This window comes from Podarcis gaigeae (genome assembly GCF_964106915.1).
Source record: "Podarcis gaigeae genome assembly, chromosome: 6".
In the NCBI taxonomy this organism is placed as follows: Eukaryota; Metazoa; Chordata; class Lepidosauria; order Squamata; family Lacertidae; genus Podarcis; species Podarcis gaigeae.
In genome coordinates this window covers 69199485-69213362 of record NC_139682.1, presented here as the reverse complement: position 1 = coordinate 69213362, position 13878 = coordinate 69199485, and the positions used below count along the sequence as shown (strand labels likewise).

The following is a 13878-nucleotide window of genomic DNA, read 5'->3' as shown; positions in this document are numbered from 1 at the left end:
GACCCCAGTCAAGCTTGCAAAAATATATCATCTGTCTGACAATGTGTTGGAAATGTAAGGAAACTGAAGGAACGTTCTTTCACCTCTGGTGGACCTGCCATAGGGTTAAGGCTTTCTGGGAAATGATATACAATGAGCTGTTGGCCAGAGGGTGTTAAAGAAGGACCGAACATTTTTTATGTATGCAACAACAGCAGCAAGATACTTGTCGCCAAATACTGGAAAACCCAAGATTTGCCCACGCTGGAAGAATGGCAGATGCAACTGATGGACTATATAGAACTAGCAGAAATGACCGGCAGAATCCGAGACCTGGGAGAGGAAGCAGTGGAAGAGGATTGGAAGAAATTTAAGGACTATTTACAAAAACATTGCAAACTGTATGAGTGCTAAGAAGGATGCGAGATTGAAAATAACACGGCACCATTAAGCTAGTTGAAAAGAATATGAGAACAAGTGAATGTTAAGAGAAAGATAAATTTTGAATAAATATCATGCCTAAATTAGGGACTTAAGACTTAGATAAAAGTATTCAAAGTTAGGGACACAATATTGGAAATTTACAGAATAAGAATTGAAACAAGGTGATAAATTGCTGGTTAAAGTTGTATAAATTTGGAAAGCAGGAGCAAGAGATGTGAGGAAGTCCAAAAAGCGAAGAAAGTATGGTTCCTATAAGATGTTAATTTTACTTTTTCTTTTCCTGTTTTGTTTTCTGTTTTTTCTGTTATCTTTTCTATTGTATTAATAAAATCTTTAATAATTTTTTTTTTTAAAGAAAAGACAGCTGGCAAGTGAAGGAGGACTTGCACTGAACGGGCCAGGAGGAAGGGAAGGAAGTACAGTGGTACCTCATGTTAAGTACTTAATTTGTTCCGGAGGTCCGTACTTAATCTGGAACTGTTCTTAACCTGAAGCACCACTTTAGCTAATGGGGCCTCCTGCCGCCGCTGTGCCGCCAGAGCACAATTTCTGTTCTCATCCTGAAGCAAAGTTCTTAACCTGAAGCACTATTTCTGGGTTAGTGGAGTCTGTAACCTGAAGCGTATGTAACCTGAGGTACCACTGTACATGTTCCTGAGGCCGGCTCCCAGTCAGCAAACCATAGTTTCCAGGAACACAGTGACTCGTATCCAAAGAAAATAGGTCACATTTCTTACGGAAATCAATGGGACAAGTAGGTCATGACTAGCTTATATTCCAGCTATTTCACTGGGACAACGTATGAATCGCTTTCTCTTGATAAAACCCAGTGCCTTCATCATGTTTGTTGGGCATACCAATGACTGTGTGGGTAACTTCTTTAGTTATTTAAATATTATGACACTAAACGTTTCTTTGTCCTTAGCAGAGCAGTTAAAACTTGATTTGATTCTGTAAATACAACTGAGAGATTTGCAGTAGAGAGAAATATGTTTGGACAAAAGAAGAGCTTGTCAGCTCTTCCCAGGGAGTCTGTGACAACCATCTGAGTAGGCTTTCCAAACTACGCACTCTGCACACAGGCAGATCGTGCACTTGAAAGAACCATCTCATTTTCTTCATGGTTGCGTCTTTTATTAGTCTTGGCTCGGAAAAGAATTGGGGCAGTAAAAAAAAAAGGGAAAGCAAAACAAATTCCAAACCTCTTTGTCAGAAAGGCTTCCAGCAGCTCAAAGGGAAATAAATGATTAAAACTTGCAATTAGACCATTAATTTTCCTCAGAATTACTACCCTCCGCTATGTCAGCTATTAAGATCAAAACATTAAGAGTGCTTTTTAAATTGCCGAGCGTTTTTACATGGGAGGTCTATCTCATTGCATTCGTGGGAATTTACATTGTTAAAGGTGAAATGGAAGTGAAAGCGAGAGGCATTTTTGCAGAGAACAAACATGGTGGACAACGTAGGTTCAAAGTTTGCTTTGTAACAGCAGGACTCTCTTAGAGAACCTAACACCCGTAAGGTTACACTCAGGATGCTGCAGTCATTTGGATTTGATTGCAGATGTCGCCAGCTACTTTATGAGTGTTTGTCCTGATTTGCTCTTGGGGAGATTACGCAGGTGTTGCACCAACCAAGCATTATCTCACACTTTCCAGTGCATTTTCCTATTATTTCCTTATCACAAAAAGAAACCATGTTTTGGGAAAGCAGGTTTGCTTTGCAAGAGCTCCACATTGGCTCTAAGTGCATAACCTGATGTCTAAGGGGCTTAGTTTGGTCAGAATCGAGTACTCACTGTCAGGGTTAACGCTAAATACATTACTTCTGGTAGATGAGCCACCATCGCTGCTAGAACGCCATGAAAATTTGTGTCCCAGGCTTTTTGGATTCATCTACCCATGCATTATCTGAAACCAAAGGGGCGCATTGGTTGCCAGGTGTTTTTTTTTTTTTAAGCTCTCCTACCCCACTAGATCAAACCTATCCATTCTGAAGGAAATCAGCCCTGAATGCTCACTGGAAGGACAGATCTTGAAGCTGAGGCTCCAATACTTTGACCACCTCATGAGAAGAGAAGACTCCCTGGAAAAGACCCTGATGTTGGGAAAGATGGAGGGCACAAGGAGAAGGGGACAACAGAGGACAAGATGGTTGGATAGTGTTCTCAAAGCTACCAGCATGAGTTTGACCAAACTGCGGGAGGCAGTGGAAGACAGGAGTGCCTGGCGTGCTCTGGTCCATGGGGTCACGAAGAGTCAGACACGACTAAACAACAACAACAACAACCCCACTACTGTTATATTTAAGGTTGTGGGTTCAAGCTCCATGTTCAGCAAAATATTTCTGCATTGGTTGGACTAGAATCAGAGGTAGGCAACCTTATCTGACACTGTCTGTTGGAGGATGGGCCGGAGTGTGTGCACACAGGCGCTCTTCCGGGTTGGAGGAGCACCTGTGCACATGCTATTTCCGGTGCTCCTTCAACCCGGAAGTGTACCAGAAATAGTGTGTGTGCATGTGCATGGGCGCTTCTCCGCCCCGCATGCATGCACACATGCTATTTCCAGCGCACATCCAGTTCGGAGGAGCACCCGTGCGCATGTGCACAGGTGCCATCAACCCAGTCGGTCCCCGCGCCGCACCGGCAAGAGCGGGCAGTGGGGGGCGGCAGGGGTCGCCATGGGCTGGTTAGACAAGCCTCGTGGGCCGCTACCAACCCATGGGCCTTAGGTTGCCAATCCCTAGGCTAGATGTTCCTTATGGTCCCATCCAACTCAATGGTTCATATTCTTCCAAGCTCCCAGCTCGTGAGTGGCAGTTATGGCAGTTACAGAATTTTAGAAATGTAAGCCATGATCAAAATTGCACGTGACAGAAGAGACCCATATAATGTGGATTTCCCCAAATATTCACCTCCTCATGACTTCAAATTAAACTTGTGGTGTATAGTGTAAGGGCAGCCATGCAGGAAGATAAAGCCAAAACTCTTTTTGGCATCTACAGCCCAAGAGCAAAGAAGCCTACTGGACTGTGACCAAAAAATGCATAATTAAAAAAAAAAATCTTGGTTTTATAACTCTTTATTTTGAAACAGTAGCTGCCAGGGAGGGAAAAAATCACATTTTCCCCCGACTGCCACTACATGAACATGAAATGTTAAATGGAAACATTTGAAAATAAGCATACAACTCTTCTCGATAACCCACTCAGAGAAACACAAAAGAAACTTACCACTGCAAGTTTCTTCCCTATACATTTTAGGAAGATATACTTATCCACAACTGCATCTTCACCCAGGTAGTCTCCGAGCTGCTCTCTTAATGCTCTCAATGTCATATAAGGTGGCACCCTAGAATACCAGATTACATTACTGCAGAGACATGATTGATATATTTGTTTTGGAAGTGGGTGTATAAAGGAAATGTACATTAATTACATGCCACAAAGATCTAATTTTACCTCCGAAAGCTCACACTGATGACTTAATCCTTGAACATTAACTTTTAGAGCCCTCTGGTACCAAGGTGGGTTTTCTTGTGCACAAACAATGAAACATTTATTTTGTGATAACAAACAGAATCTCCAAGGTGCCAAAAATCTCTTTATTCACATGATTCATCCATGTCAAGCTCTGTTAAAACCGTAGCTGAAACTTCTAATTTCATGCATAAGATCTTAGTTAGCAAGACCGATGTTCTAAGCAGTTTCTCAGATAATTAAGGCAGGAATTTTCTTCATTATAAGATAGCATTGTATTGTAATTCATAATGCTAGGAATGAATAACACTAATAGGACATTAATAGTTTCTGTGATCTATAGATAAGTAACTATTAAAATTCCCTATGATCTTGGAAATGTAAGTAGGTGGGTACAAGTTTCTGAACTTAGTAAGGTGATTAACCTGAAGATAATAAGACTCTTGCCTAATTTAAAGTTGTCGACATTTTCTACAGTGATTGCCAACATCCTTTCCCACCAATATGTCTGGTATTGAAGGCGTGCACTCTACACAGAAGAACACTAAACACTTCTACATGATAGACAAAAAGTAGCAACCATTGCTTATTTCCAATAAAATCTAGGAATTGTAGTCAGGGATGGAAGAGAAATCTGATTCGGTACTCATTTAAAGCCAAATCTATCAAATTGGCTCTTTCTGAAACAATGCAAACCAAAACACAACTGTCCTTCAAAATTCATACTTATCTGAATATTGCAATCCAGTTCTTCAATCAGTGTTTACAAAAATGTATATATATATATATATATATATATATATATATATATATATATATGGAAAGTGTGTATAAAAATGTAATTAGTGAAAATAGCATCCAGAAATGCATTATATTTGGGGGTGTACTTGCAAAAATGTGTATAAATTGCATGTAAAAAGGTGTTTATTAGGAGAAATTAACACTAAAATGCTGGTGAATTTTCATGAGAACTTTTAAAAAACATATAAATAACAAATTGCTGAAAAATGTGGAGAACTGAACTGAGAAATCGAGAGAACCAAAACTGAGATCTTTGCATCCCTGATAGTAGGTTTCTGAGAAGAGGGAGAGTAGCAATCACTAACAGAAAATAAGCAGAAGCTCATAAAGTGAAATTCTCAGGATTCTTGGCGGCAGGAGCCCGAGAGTTAACATGATATAAATTGTCATAAGTGTGCTATAAACAAGTACATTTATTTTAAAATACTGTCTGACTTAAATGGTTGGGGCAAGTTGCTCCACTTGTTTGAATCTGAACTCTAGTTTCTAAAACCTTAATGATAAAACTTTCCAATACAATGAATATAACACACATTTTTTTGTAATCTCCTATGTGGCATGCTGAAATCAGGAGCAAAGGACCAGGCTGAAGAGGAGCTCCTAGACTCTGTCCCTTCCTGTTACTTGTCCAGTCCAAACCCCATCTTCCCAGAAGCTCATTTCTCATTAATGAGAGATAAGATACAAGAAACACGAATCTTTTCCCCTCAGGGAGAAAAGCAGCTTGAGGGTGGTTTTGAGACGACAAATGATTGAAAAACCCCTCCCCTCCCCTTGAGTAATTTGGCTGCTTTCCATTTTACAAAAGAATTGATGGCAGAATCATGGAAGCTTCCCAACATACGACATTCGGCTTTTAGAAAACTATACGGCTTATATAATGGATTAATTGCTACTAGAACTGCTACATTCAAAGGCAGACCCGACGTTTATTATTCCAACTCACCTTATAAATCCCGCCGAAAAAAATTTGTTGGCAACATCTACTGGAACTGTATTCAACTTGAAATTCCACACATCTTCCGGAACGTAAAAAACGTGAAGCTCTAAAAGCTAAAAGAATTGAAATAATTTTTTTTTTAAAAAAATATTATAAGCAATTAGTATGGACAAACTAAATATGCAAAGGGGCAACCCAAACCCCCAATCCACCACTCTGGAGGGGCTTTAGATGGGGTCGAAGTTTGCACTGACGCCAAATGAGATATCTTTGATTTCTTATACACACAAGTCCTGTAACAGGAGGGAACTATTAATGGTGTTTGTTTGTTTGTTTGTTTGTTTAGTCAAACACTATGTCTGCCGGGATGATAGAAACTCTGACATGGTAACAAGACACAATGAAACAGAATACTACTGTTAAAGGTTTGGCTATCAGATTTCTGCAACTGGCCTGCTAAACTAAGGTTTTTGGGGCAGTGGAATGTGCTGTTGGAATGTTTAAGCTGCATGCTTCCACATTTATGCTATACGCTTCCACACTGCTCAGGGAATGGGGGCAAGCTTAACACATTGTGGTGATCAAAAGTGGCTTCTGGTAGGATGAAGCTGTGTTAGTTTCGCTCTTGAACTGAGAGATGAGTTTCCCCTTCCCCAATATCCAGCACTGTTATCCATGTTTGACTGACTACTAAGTAAAGGTAAAGGTAAAGGGACCCCTGACCATTAGGTCCAGTCGTGGCTGACTCTGGGGTTGCGGTGCTCATCTCGCTTTATTGGCCGAGAGAGCCGGCGTGCAGCTTCCGGGTCATGTGGCCAGCATGACTAAGCCGCTTCTGGCGAACCAGAGCAGCACATAGAAATGCCGTTTACCTTCCCGCTAAAGCGGTACCTATTTATCTACAGTGGTGCCTCGCAAGACGAAATTAATCCGTTCCGTGAGGCTCTTCGTATAGCGGTTTTTTCGTCTTGCGAAGCAAGCCCATTGACAGTTTAGCGGATTAGCGCTATTAGCGGTTTAGCAGTTTATCAGCTTAGCGGATCAGCTTATAAGCGGCTTAGCTGCTTAGAAAAGGGGGGGGAAGGGGGGAAAAACCGCAGGAACTCGCAAGACATTTTCGTCTTGCGAAGCAAGCCCATAGGGAAATTCGTTTTGCGATGCGCCTCCAAAACGGAAAACCCTTTCGTCTAGCGGGTTTTCCGTCTTGCGAGGCGTTCGTTTTGCGGGGCACCACTGTCCTTGCACTTTGTGCTTTCGAACTGCTAGGTTGGCAGAAGGGACCGCGCAATGGGAGCTCACCCCGTCGCAGGGATTCGAACCGCTGACCTTCTGATCGGCAAGCCCTAGGCTCTGTGGTTTAGACCACAGTGCCACCCGTGTCCTTTGACTACTAAGTAACAGCACTCAAAAAAGAAAAGTAATGTCACCTCGGAACCAGTGTTGGAAACTCCCATTGTTCTAGGTACATTTTGCGACAGGGAATTTCATTAGAGTGAGCTGTTTCTGAGCTCTGGACACAGCCTAAGATTTCAGATTAAAACTGCGGAGTAAAAGGAGGACCTTTTTCTGTCTGCCCACTTCAAGCTACTCTTCAAAGACTGGAGAAGAGATCCTCTTAAGAATATTAGAGGGGGGCAGTGGCATAGTGTGGGGGGTGCAGGAGGGGCCGGCCGCACCGGGCACAACATCTGGGGGTTAGGGTTAGGGGACGCAAATCCATGGGTTAGGGGGTGCAAATCCACGGGTTAGGGGGGTGCAAATTACTTGCCTTGCCCCGGGTGCTGACAACCCACGCTATGCCACTGGGGGGGGTGAGCAGGGGAAGGACTAGACCATGTGAAAAATGAACATAATATTTTAGCCACAGTTCATTTATTTTCAGCTTTGTATTCTTGTTATAAAAAAGTGTGCCTACAGACATCCAGTTGTTGCACCCATAACCTAGGTTTAAGGTGCTGTTTAGCTCCCAGCTTTCATATCAGTTTCTAACCCTGCTCGGAACATAAAAGAACTGTGGCAGATCACTGGGTAAAAATGGCAACACAGTCATTTAAATTTATGGAAGCTGAATGGAGAGCTGTGCCTCATATAATCTAAAAGTGCCATGGGATAATTACATTACCAGTTTAAAATACTGTTTGAGCATTCTGGAATATATGGGTTGTGGAGACATTTTTATAAAAGGAGTTAAGGCAATATATATTGATCAATCAGCAAAACTGCAAGTAAATACTGACTGAGAATTGTAAAATAACTAAAGGAACCAGACAGGGCTGCCCACTGTCACATTTATTGTTTATAACAGTTTTAGAAGTTTTGGTGCAAATAAAAAGATGTAATCAAGAAATTAAAGGAGTAAGGATGGTGCAGAGACAATAAATTAAAAGCTTTTGCAGATACTCAAAAGATGACATGGCGGAGGGGGGGGGGGCGTTGACGAAAACCCTACATCTCCATTCATGCGATCCTTTCAAAATGTGTCATTTCTTTTCTAGGTTAAACTGATTAAGCCAGAACCGGCTTTCGATCTGGTCAGTCTAGATTTTATTTTCACAACTAGGTGGATTTGCGGGGAGGTTGGTTTTAATTAGAAATTAGGAAAGCAGAGTAATTAGCGAAACAGGGCTTTGTTACCCCTGCTCCTCCCTCCATTAGATCTGTACAGTTAAGCTATTAGCGACATGATAGCAGGGAGGAGGTGCTCCCTTCGCTGTATTAAGGTAGCCTAACACTCCTTTGCTTTGAACTTCTTATTTAAAAAAAGTATCAACTGTTGCTATTAGCATTTCAGGTCTATTAGTCACAGAACGTGAACACTGAGCACTCATGCGCGTAACTAGCAGCTGTCGCAACCTTCTAAACTGAAGCACCACGTAGGGTAATATGACCCTGAGCTTAAAGATAAAAAGTGTAACAGACAAGAGAGAATGCTGAGGAGACTTCAGTTACCACCGGCGCTGTTCCTGATGGAGATGAACTCCCACTGGCAACAAAGGAAAACCTTTACTAAATCACACCCAATGCCTATATGTATTTAATCCCCATAAAGCAAATTTAAAACATTATTTGGGTAATGTTTAAAACCAGCCTACTTGTAAACACCTTTCGCAGGCGGTGAGATTTAATCGCACAAAAAATGAAGATAATAAAGGGCTTTGTTTATAGGAAAAAGCAATTGATATACGTTGCTGTTACCTCATCAATCTACAGCAGAAAATGTTGCAAGATTATGTACATTTAAGATCGGATAGACATGCTTTCTAAGATCCATTATTTCTCACCTCTGATGTGGGAGGTCTGATGTGGCTGGATGGCATAGTTCCTGTTTAGCCTCGTTCACAGCGAATTCTGGATCATTTTTTTTAAAAAATCGCACGAACATAATTTAACAGAGGATATTGGTCTCTCGGAGGTAACATTCCACTCATTTCATATGTATTTCCGTGTCAAAAATATTGCTGTGTTTAAAAATGAGACTACTTAGGATGACAGAAGACTTTGCTTCTAGCTAATCTGAAAACAAAATGAAAGGATTCAAACGTTGGCTAACATTACGCTTTGATGTGAACACTCCTTCTATACAAGTAAATATCACCTTAGTAACCCAGTGAATTGCACAACCAGGGCCATGTAACTGAGATTTATTTCAGTAATCAAAGGTCTGCTCTACGCACATTGCTTACATGGGGATAATTGCCATGTAGAATAAAAACAATAACATGAATGCCATCGGTTGGACAATGCAGTTTATGCTGTAAAAAGGCACTGGCCAGATAATCCTAACTGTAACTCTACACTCAGAAATATGAAGAATTAGTACCTGAATCTGCTTGCTTCTTTCACTCATAACAACAACACAATTATCCTATACTTGGCAGTAACCAAAATGGAACTTATGTTTAAAAACATGCATAACTAGAAGGAATGAGTAACACTCACACATAAACAGAGCTTGGGAAACACAGTATGCACCACTGATATTGGCTTAGGTGTTTTGTAGATCATATTGTCAAGATGTGTAGTTTTATGATCTTTGGGGAACTAGGGCTGAGCCTCAGGATCATACAAATGACGAGTACTCAAAGCCGGTTGATCTGTGATATTCAGACCCCTTTTGGGAGTTGAAGGATTATGCATGTCAAACAGAGCATGAGGATCATATGAAACACATTGTCGTGGTGCTCAGTGCATGTCCTGCAGGCAACCCAGTAGATGAAGGCCAGCCTCGCAAGGGACAACCCCTATATTATTATTATAATTATTTTATTATTATTCAATTTATTACCCGCCCTTCACCAGCAAGTCCCAAGGCATCTTATAACAATTTAAAATGCCATATTAAAAACAATTAAAGCAAATGAGCGTCGCGGGAACAGGATGGGTTCTGAAAACATTTATCTCAGGTGTTAGGGTAAAGGTTAGAGTAAAGATGTGAGTCTTCAGAATACACCAAAAACTATGTAATGAAGGTGCCCGATGCAACTCTGTGGGAATTCTACAACCTAGGAGCTGCCAGAGAATATAATTGCCCAGGCTACCATCTCCAGAACCTCTGAGGGTGATGGAACTACCCACTACTACTCTGGTCAATTTTAACACCCTAGAGGCTCTATAGGGAAGAAGAAAGTTTGTAGGGAATACTTGGCAACTAAGTTGTCTAGGGCTTTAAACACTAGCGCGAGCGCCTTTGAATCAGGCCTGGAAACAAACTGAAAACAGGAGTTACACGAGATCTAAAAGGAACCACAACCTGGCATCTGGCTGCTGCTTTTTGGACCAGTTGAAGTTTCTGAGTTGTTTATTAAGTTTGGTTTCCCAATCCTATCTTGTGAGAGTGAGTCTGTATTTCATTAAAGATATACTAATCTTCCTGTCACCTTTGCTACCTTGGTTAGATCACAAAACTTGCGAGTTGTGGTTAGGTCATAAAACAGATATTTTATGATGTCTTCCTCCTGGTTGCTGCCCTGCTGCCCTTGTGGGCATCTTCCCTCAAAAGACAAACAAGTAAACAGATTGGGGAATTTCCACTGTTGCAATTGTACGCCTAGCAACACTCACTAATTTCTGAACCGGGCATTTTTATCATCCTGCCGCACCCGTCCCTCCCTCTCCACGCATTTACTCAGCATACTACATCAAAGGATATTATCTAATGACATGAAGTTCTGCTGAGAAAAATCATGCCAATACTTTCCAGATGTAGGCCATTTGCCACCGGTTGTGTTTTCCTGGACATGCTCCTGTGCGTTTTAACAGCCTTCTCACTTGAAAATATAGAAGACTATAGTTTTACCTGGCAGGCATAAATGATTGGGATTGCTTGATCCCTGTATTGATTCAGAAATTAATGATTCAGTCTTGATTCAACCTGTTGTTGTTTTTTGTTTTTATTTTAAGGGTGGAGGGCAAACCTACGAAAGACAGCAACCCTGTATGTAAGGAAAATGCAAGATGAAGAATGCACACTGAGCTGGAGAGCAAACCCCACTGAAATAACTGGAATTTACTTCCAAATAAGCACGCAGAGTTAAACAAACAAAACCAAAATGAAATTAACTGTGATTTGTTTATTTATTTATTTTTAAAAAGCCTGGCCCGGGCAATCATCTCACATGCATTTGTTACTTTTCTCCTGGTGTAGCTATAAAATGAGTTCAGAAGTTAAACCCTTGAAAAATAACAAAAACAAAGGAGAGAACTCACCAGGCTAAGAAAGGGTGGTTGGATGTGTTTTACTTTATATATATAAATATAAATAAAACTGCAGGCCATTTCACTTGCTAGGGCAGAGTCCTGTTTGCTCCTCTGGTTGGTCGGTGCACAAATAGGGCAAAATTCTCATTTCTGCTGTGTCCCCCTCGCCCTTACTGGCAGCAGAGGGGAGAAAGGGCAGCTAGGCATGAAGGTCTAAGGAGGAGAGAGGCCTGCGCATGGCATCAGCCTTCTCTGTAGGGACTAAACTCTACCCCCAAACTTATATACAAGGCTGGACGGGAGTGTTTAGAAGCGGTCCCTCTCCCTCGGTTTCCCCAGGGCGAAACAGAGAACGTTCAGCCAAAAGGCCTAGACCATGGGTAGGCAAACTAAGGCCGGGTCCAGCCCAATCGCCTTCTAAATCCGGCCCGCGGACGGTCCGGGAATCAGCATGAGTAGAATGTGTGCTAATCTCTGGGTTATTTGTGGGCCCTGCCTGGTATTTTTACATGAGTAGAATGTGTGCTTTTATTTAAAATGCATCTCTAGGTTATTTGTGGGGCATGGGAATTTGTTCATTTCCCCTCCAAAAATATAGTCCGGCCCACCACAAGGTTTGAGGGACAGGGGACCGGCCCCCTGCTGAAAAGGTTTGCTGACCCCTGGCCTAGATGGTGCCCTGAAGGCTGGGCGCATTGTCAAAGAGAGGCAGAGTGGAGGAAATCCTTGGCACCCATAGGAGGGGGTGGTGCAGGGCTTGATACCAATCTAAGGGAAACGAGCTGACTTCCCTTCCAGCCTCTCCGTTTGCAGCAGCAGCGCCAGGCGGAGGCCTCAATCTGGGCTCAGGCCGGCAGTGGAGTGGGGAAGGGTAGGCGTGAGCCTAGAGAGGAGAGTTGGTTCTCCTTACCCGCTCCCTTACTCACAGGAAGGCCAGTTGGCGAGGCAAGACCCAGTGGCTTCTGGAGGAGGATCCTGAGCAACCTATAGGCTGGAGCCTGCTGGCTGCAGAGGACTTGGCAGTTGCTGAAGGCCTTGCCGGCTGAGCAAAACATGGACTGCAGTACTGGTTGCAGGAGGGCCCTCCAAGGAGACCTACTAAACCTGGGGGGTGAGCTAGCCGACCTGACCGGAAAAGTCTGCGACCAGAAGCTGGAGGAGCACCAAAAAGAATGGGTGAAATTTAAAAGAATATTTAGTTAAATATGTTAAGATAAATGGAATTATTTGCGAGTACCATATAGGCCTAGGATCTAAACATGTGATGTTGTAGAACATCATGGATAAAAGTCAATATGAAAAGAAAGAAAGATGTTAATAGGACTATGTAAATTTTATATGAAATTACTTTTGGAAAACTGCTACAATGATTGATATGGAAACTCAGCCAGGGAGATTCGAGGAAGTCACTTAACAATGTTAACAAAAGTGGAATTATTATAGGTAAGATAAAGGTTTTTGTTTGTTTGTTTTTGATGTTCTTGTTTTATTTGTTTGTTATAAATTTGGAAAACAAATAATTTTTTTTTGAAAAATAATAATAAAATAAACCTGGGGGGGTGAGAGCAGGGGGACAGCATTACAGCCAGCCCTTTTATTTTTTGGGGGGGAGCCTCCTTTGTGGGAAAATCTCCCCAGGGGGATTTAGGCAGTTAGCAGCAGCTGGGGTTAGAATATTGCCCTTGCTGTTGTGAGGCCTGGGCTTGAGCAGTCGTATAGGGAAGGGAGTTTCTTCCAGAGCTTGGTACTCATTTGCTGTGGCCTTGTTATTTTCTTGGTAGGTAGTGCTGTATAGTGGTTAGCGCACTAAGCCCAAGGAGCTAAGAGAGATCAGGTTTAAAAATCCCCCTTCAACTGCAAGTTCATGCCGAGTCTCATTTAGTGGTTGGCTCCAGGTGAAGGCAAGGGGAGGCAGGGGAGGCCCTATGGGTAAAGGAACGGCGCCACCTGCACCCGAGGTAGCGTGAGCAGCCAACCCCCTCCCCCTCACCTGAGGAGGTGGAAAAGCAAGATTGGGGGGGGCACTATACTGACATGCCTTGAGGCCTTGGAGGGGCAGAAATCAGCCCCTGCCTCAGCTGCGGCTTCCAATTCAGCAACTGCAGTGAGAAGTGCCTGGCAGCAGCAACAAAAAGAAAAAGTCTAACCAGGGTGCTGTTAATTTAACTTTAGCACGCTTGGATGCCTTGGGGGACAGATGTCAGTTCTGCTCCACTAGCTGTGGAAGTCACACAAGAAGCAAGTGTGTCTGCTGACACAGCAACAGGTGAGGCATTTTCTTCCCATCAATGGAATTGGTCAGGGTGGCATCCACAATCGCCAAAGGCTTGTCAGGGTTGGAGTTCTGCCCAATGGCCATTCTCCCTTTCTGGACCCCCCTCCAGGGAGAATCATGGGTTCGAACCCCACGTTGGGCAAAATATTCCTTCATTCCAGGTTGGGCTAGATGACCCTTACTGTCCCTTCCAACTCAACAATTCTACGATAACATAACATATTGTAGAAGTTTATACATTTTTAATTATGCTAATGTTTAA

The 13878-nt window shown here is 42.5% G+C and overlaps 1 protein-coding gene across 6 annotated transcripts in view; it reads right to left on the bottom strand.

Annotated features, from left to right (window-relative positions):
- The window catches only part of SPATA1 (spermatogenesis associated 1), a 34629-nt gene extending 20925 nt beyond the window's left edge, over positions 1 to 13704 (bottom strand). Inside the window, exons 1-5 of one of the 6 annotated variants that reach the window (XM_083743420.1) lie at positions 12252 to 13704; positions 10941 to 11076; positions 8926 to 9755; positions 5651 to 5757; positions 3658 to 3775 (exon numbers count right to left, since the gene is read on the bottom strand). In XM_083743420.1, the coding sequence (XP_083599546.1) occupies positions 3658 to 3775; positions 5651 to 5757; positions 8926 to 8961 (261 nt within the window). In that variant the 5' untranslated portion in view covers positions 8962 to 9755; positions 10941 to 11076; positions 12252 to 13704. Of the gene's footprint in view, positions 1 to 3657; positions 3776 to 5650; positions 5758 to 8925; positions 9756 to 10394; positions 10920 to 10940; positions 11077 to 12251 lie in introns of those variants that run through there. The other 5 variants (XM_083743421.1, XM_083743419.1, XM_083743424.1 and 2 more) reach the window with 5 other exon arrangements.
- Between the last annotated feature and the right edge of the window lie 174 nt (positions 13705 to 13878).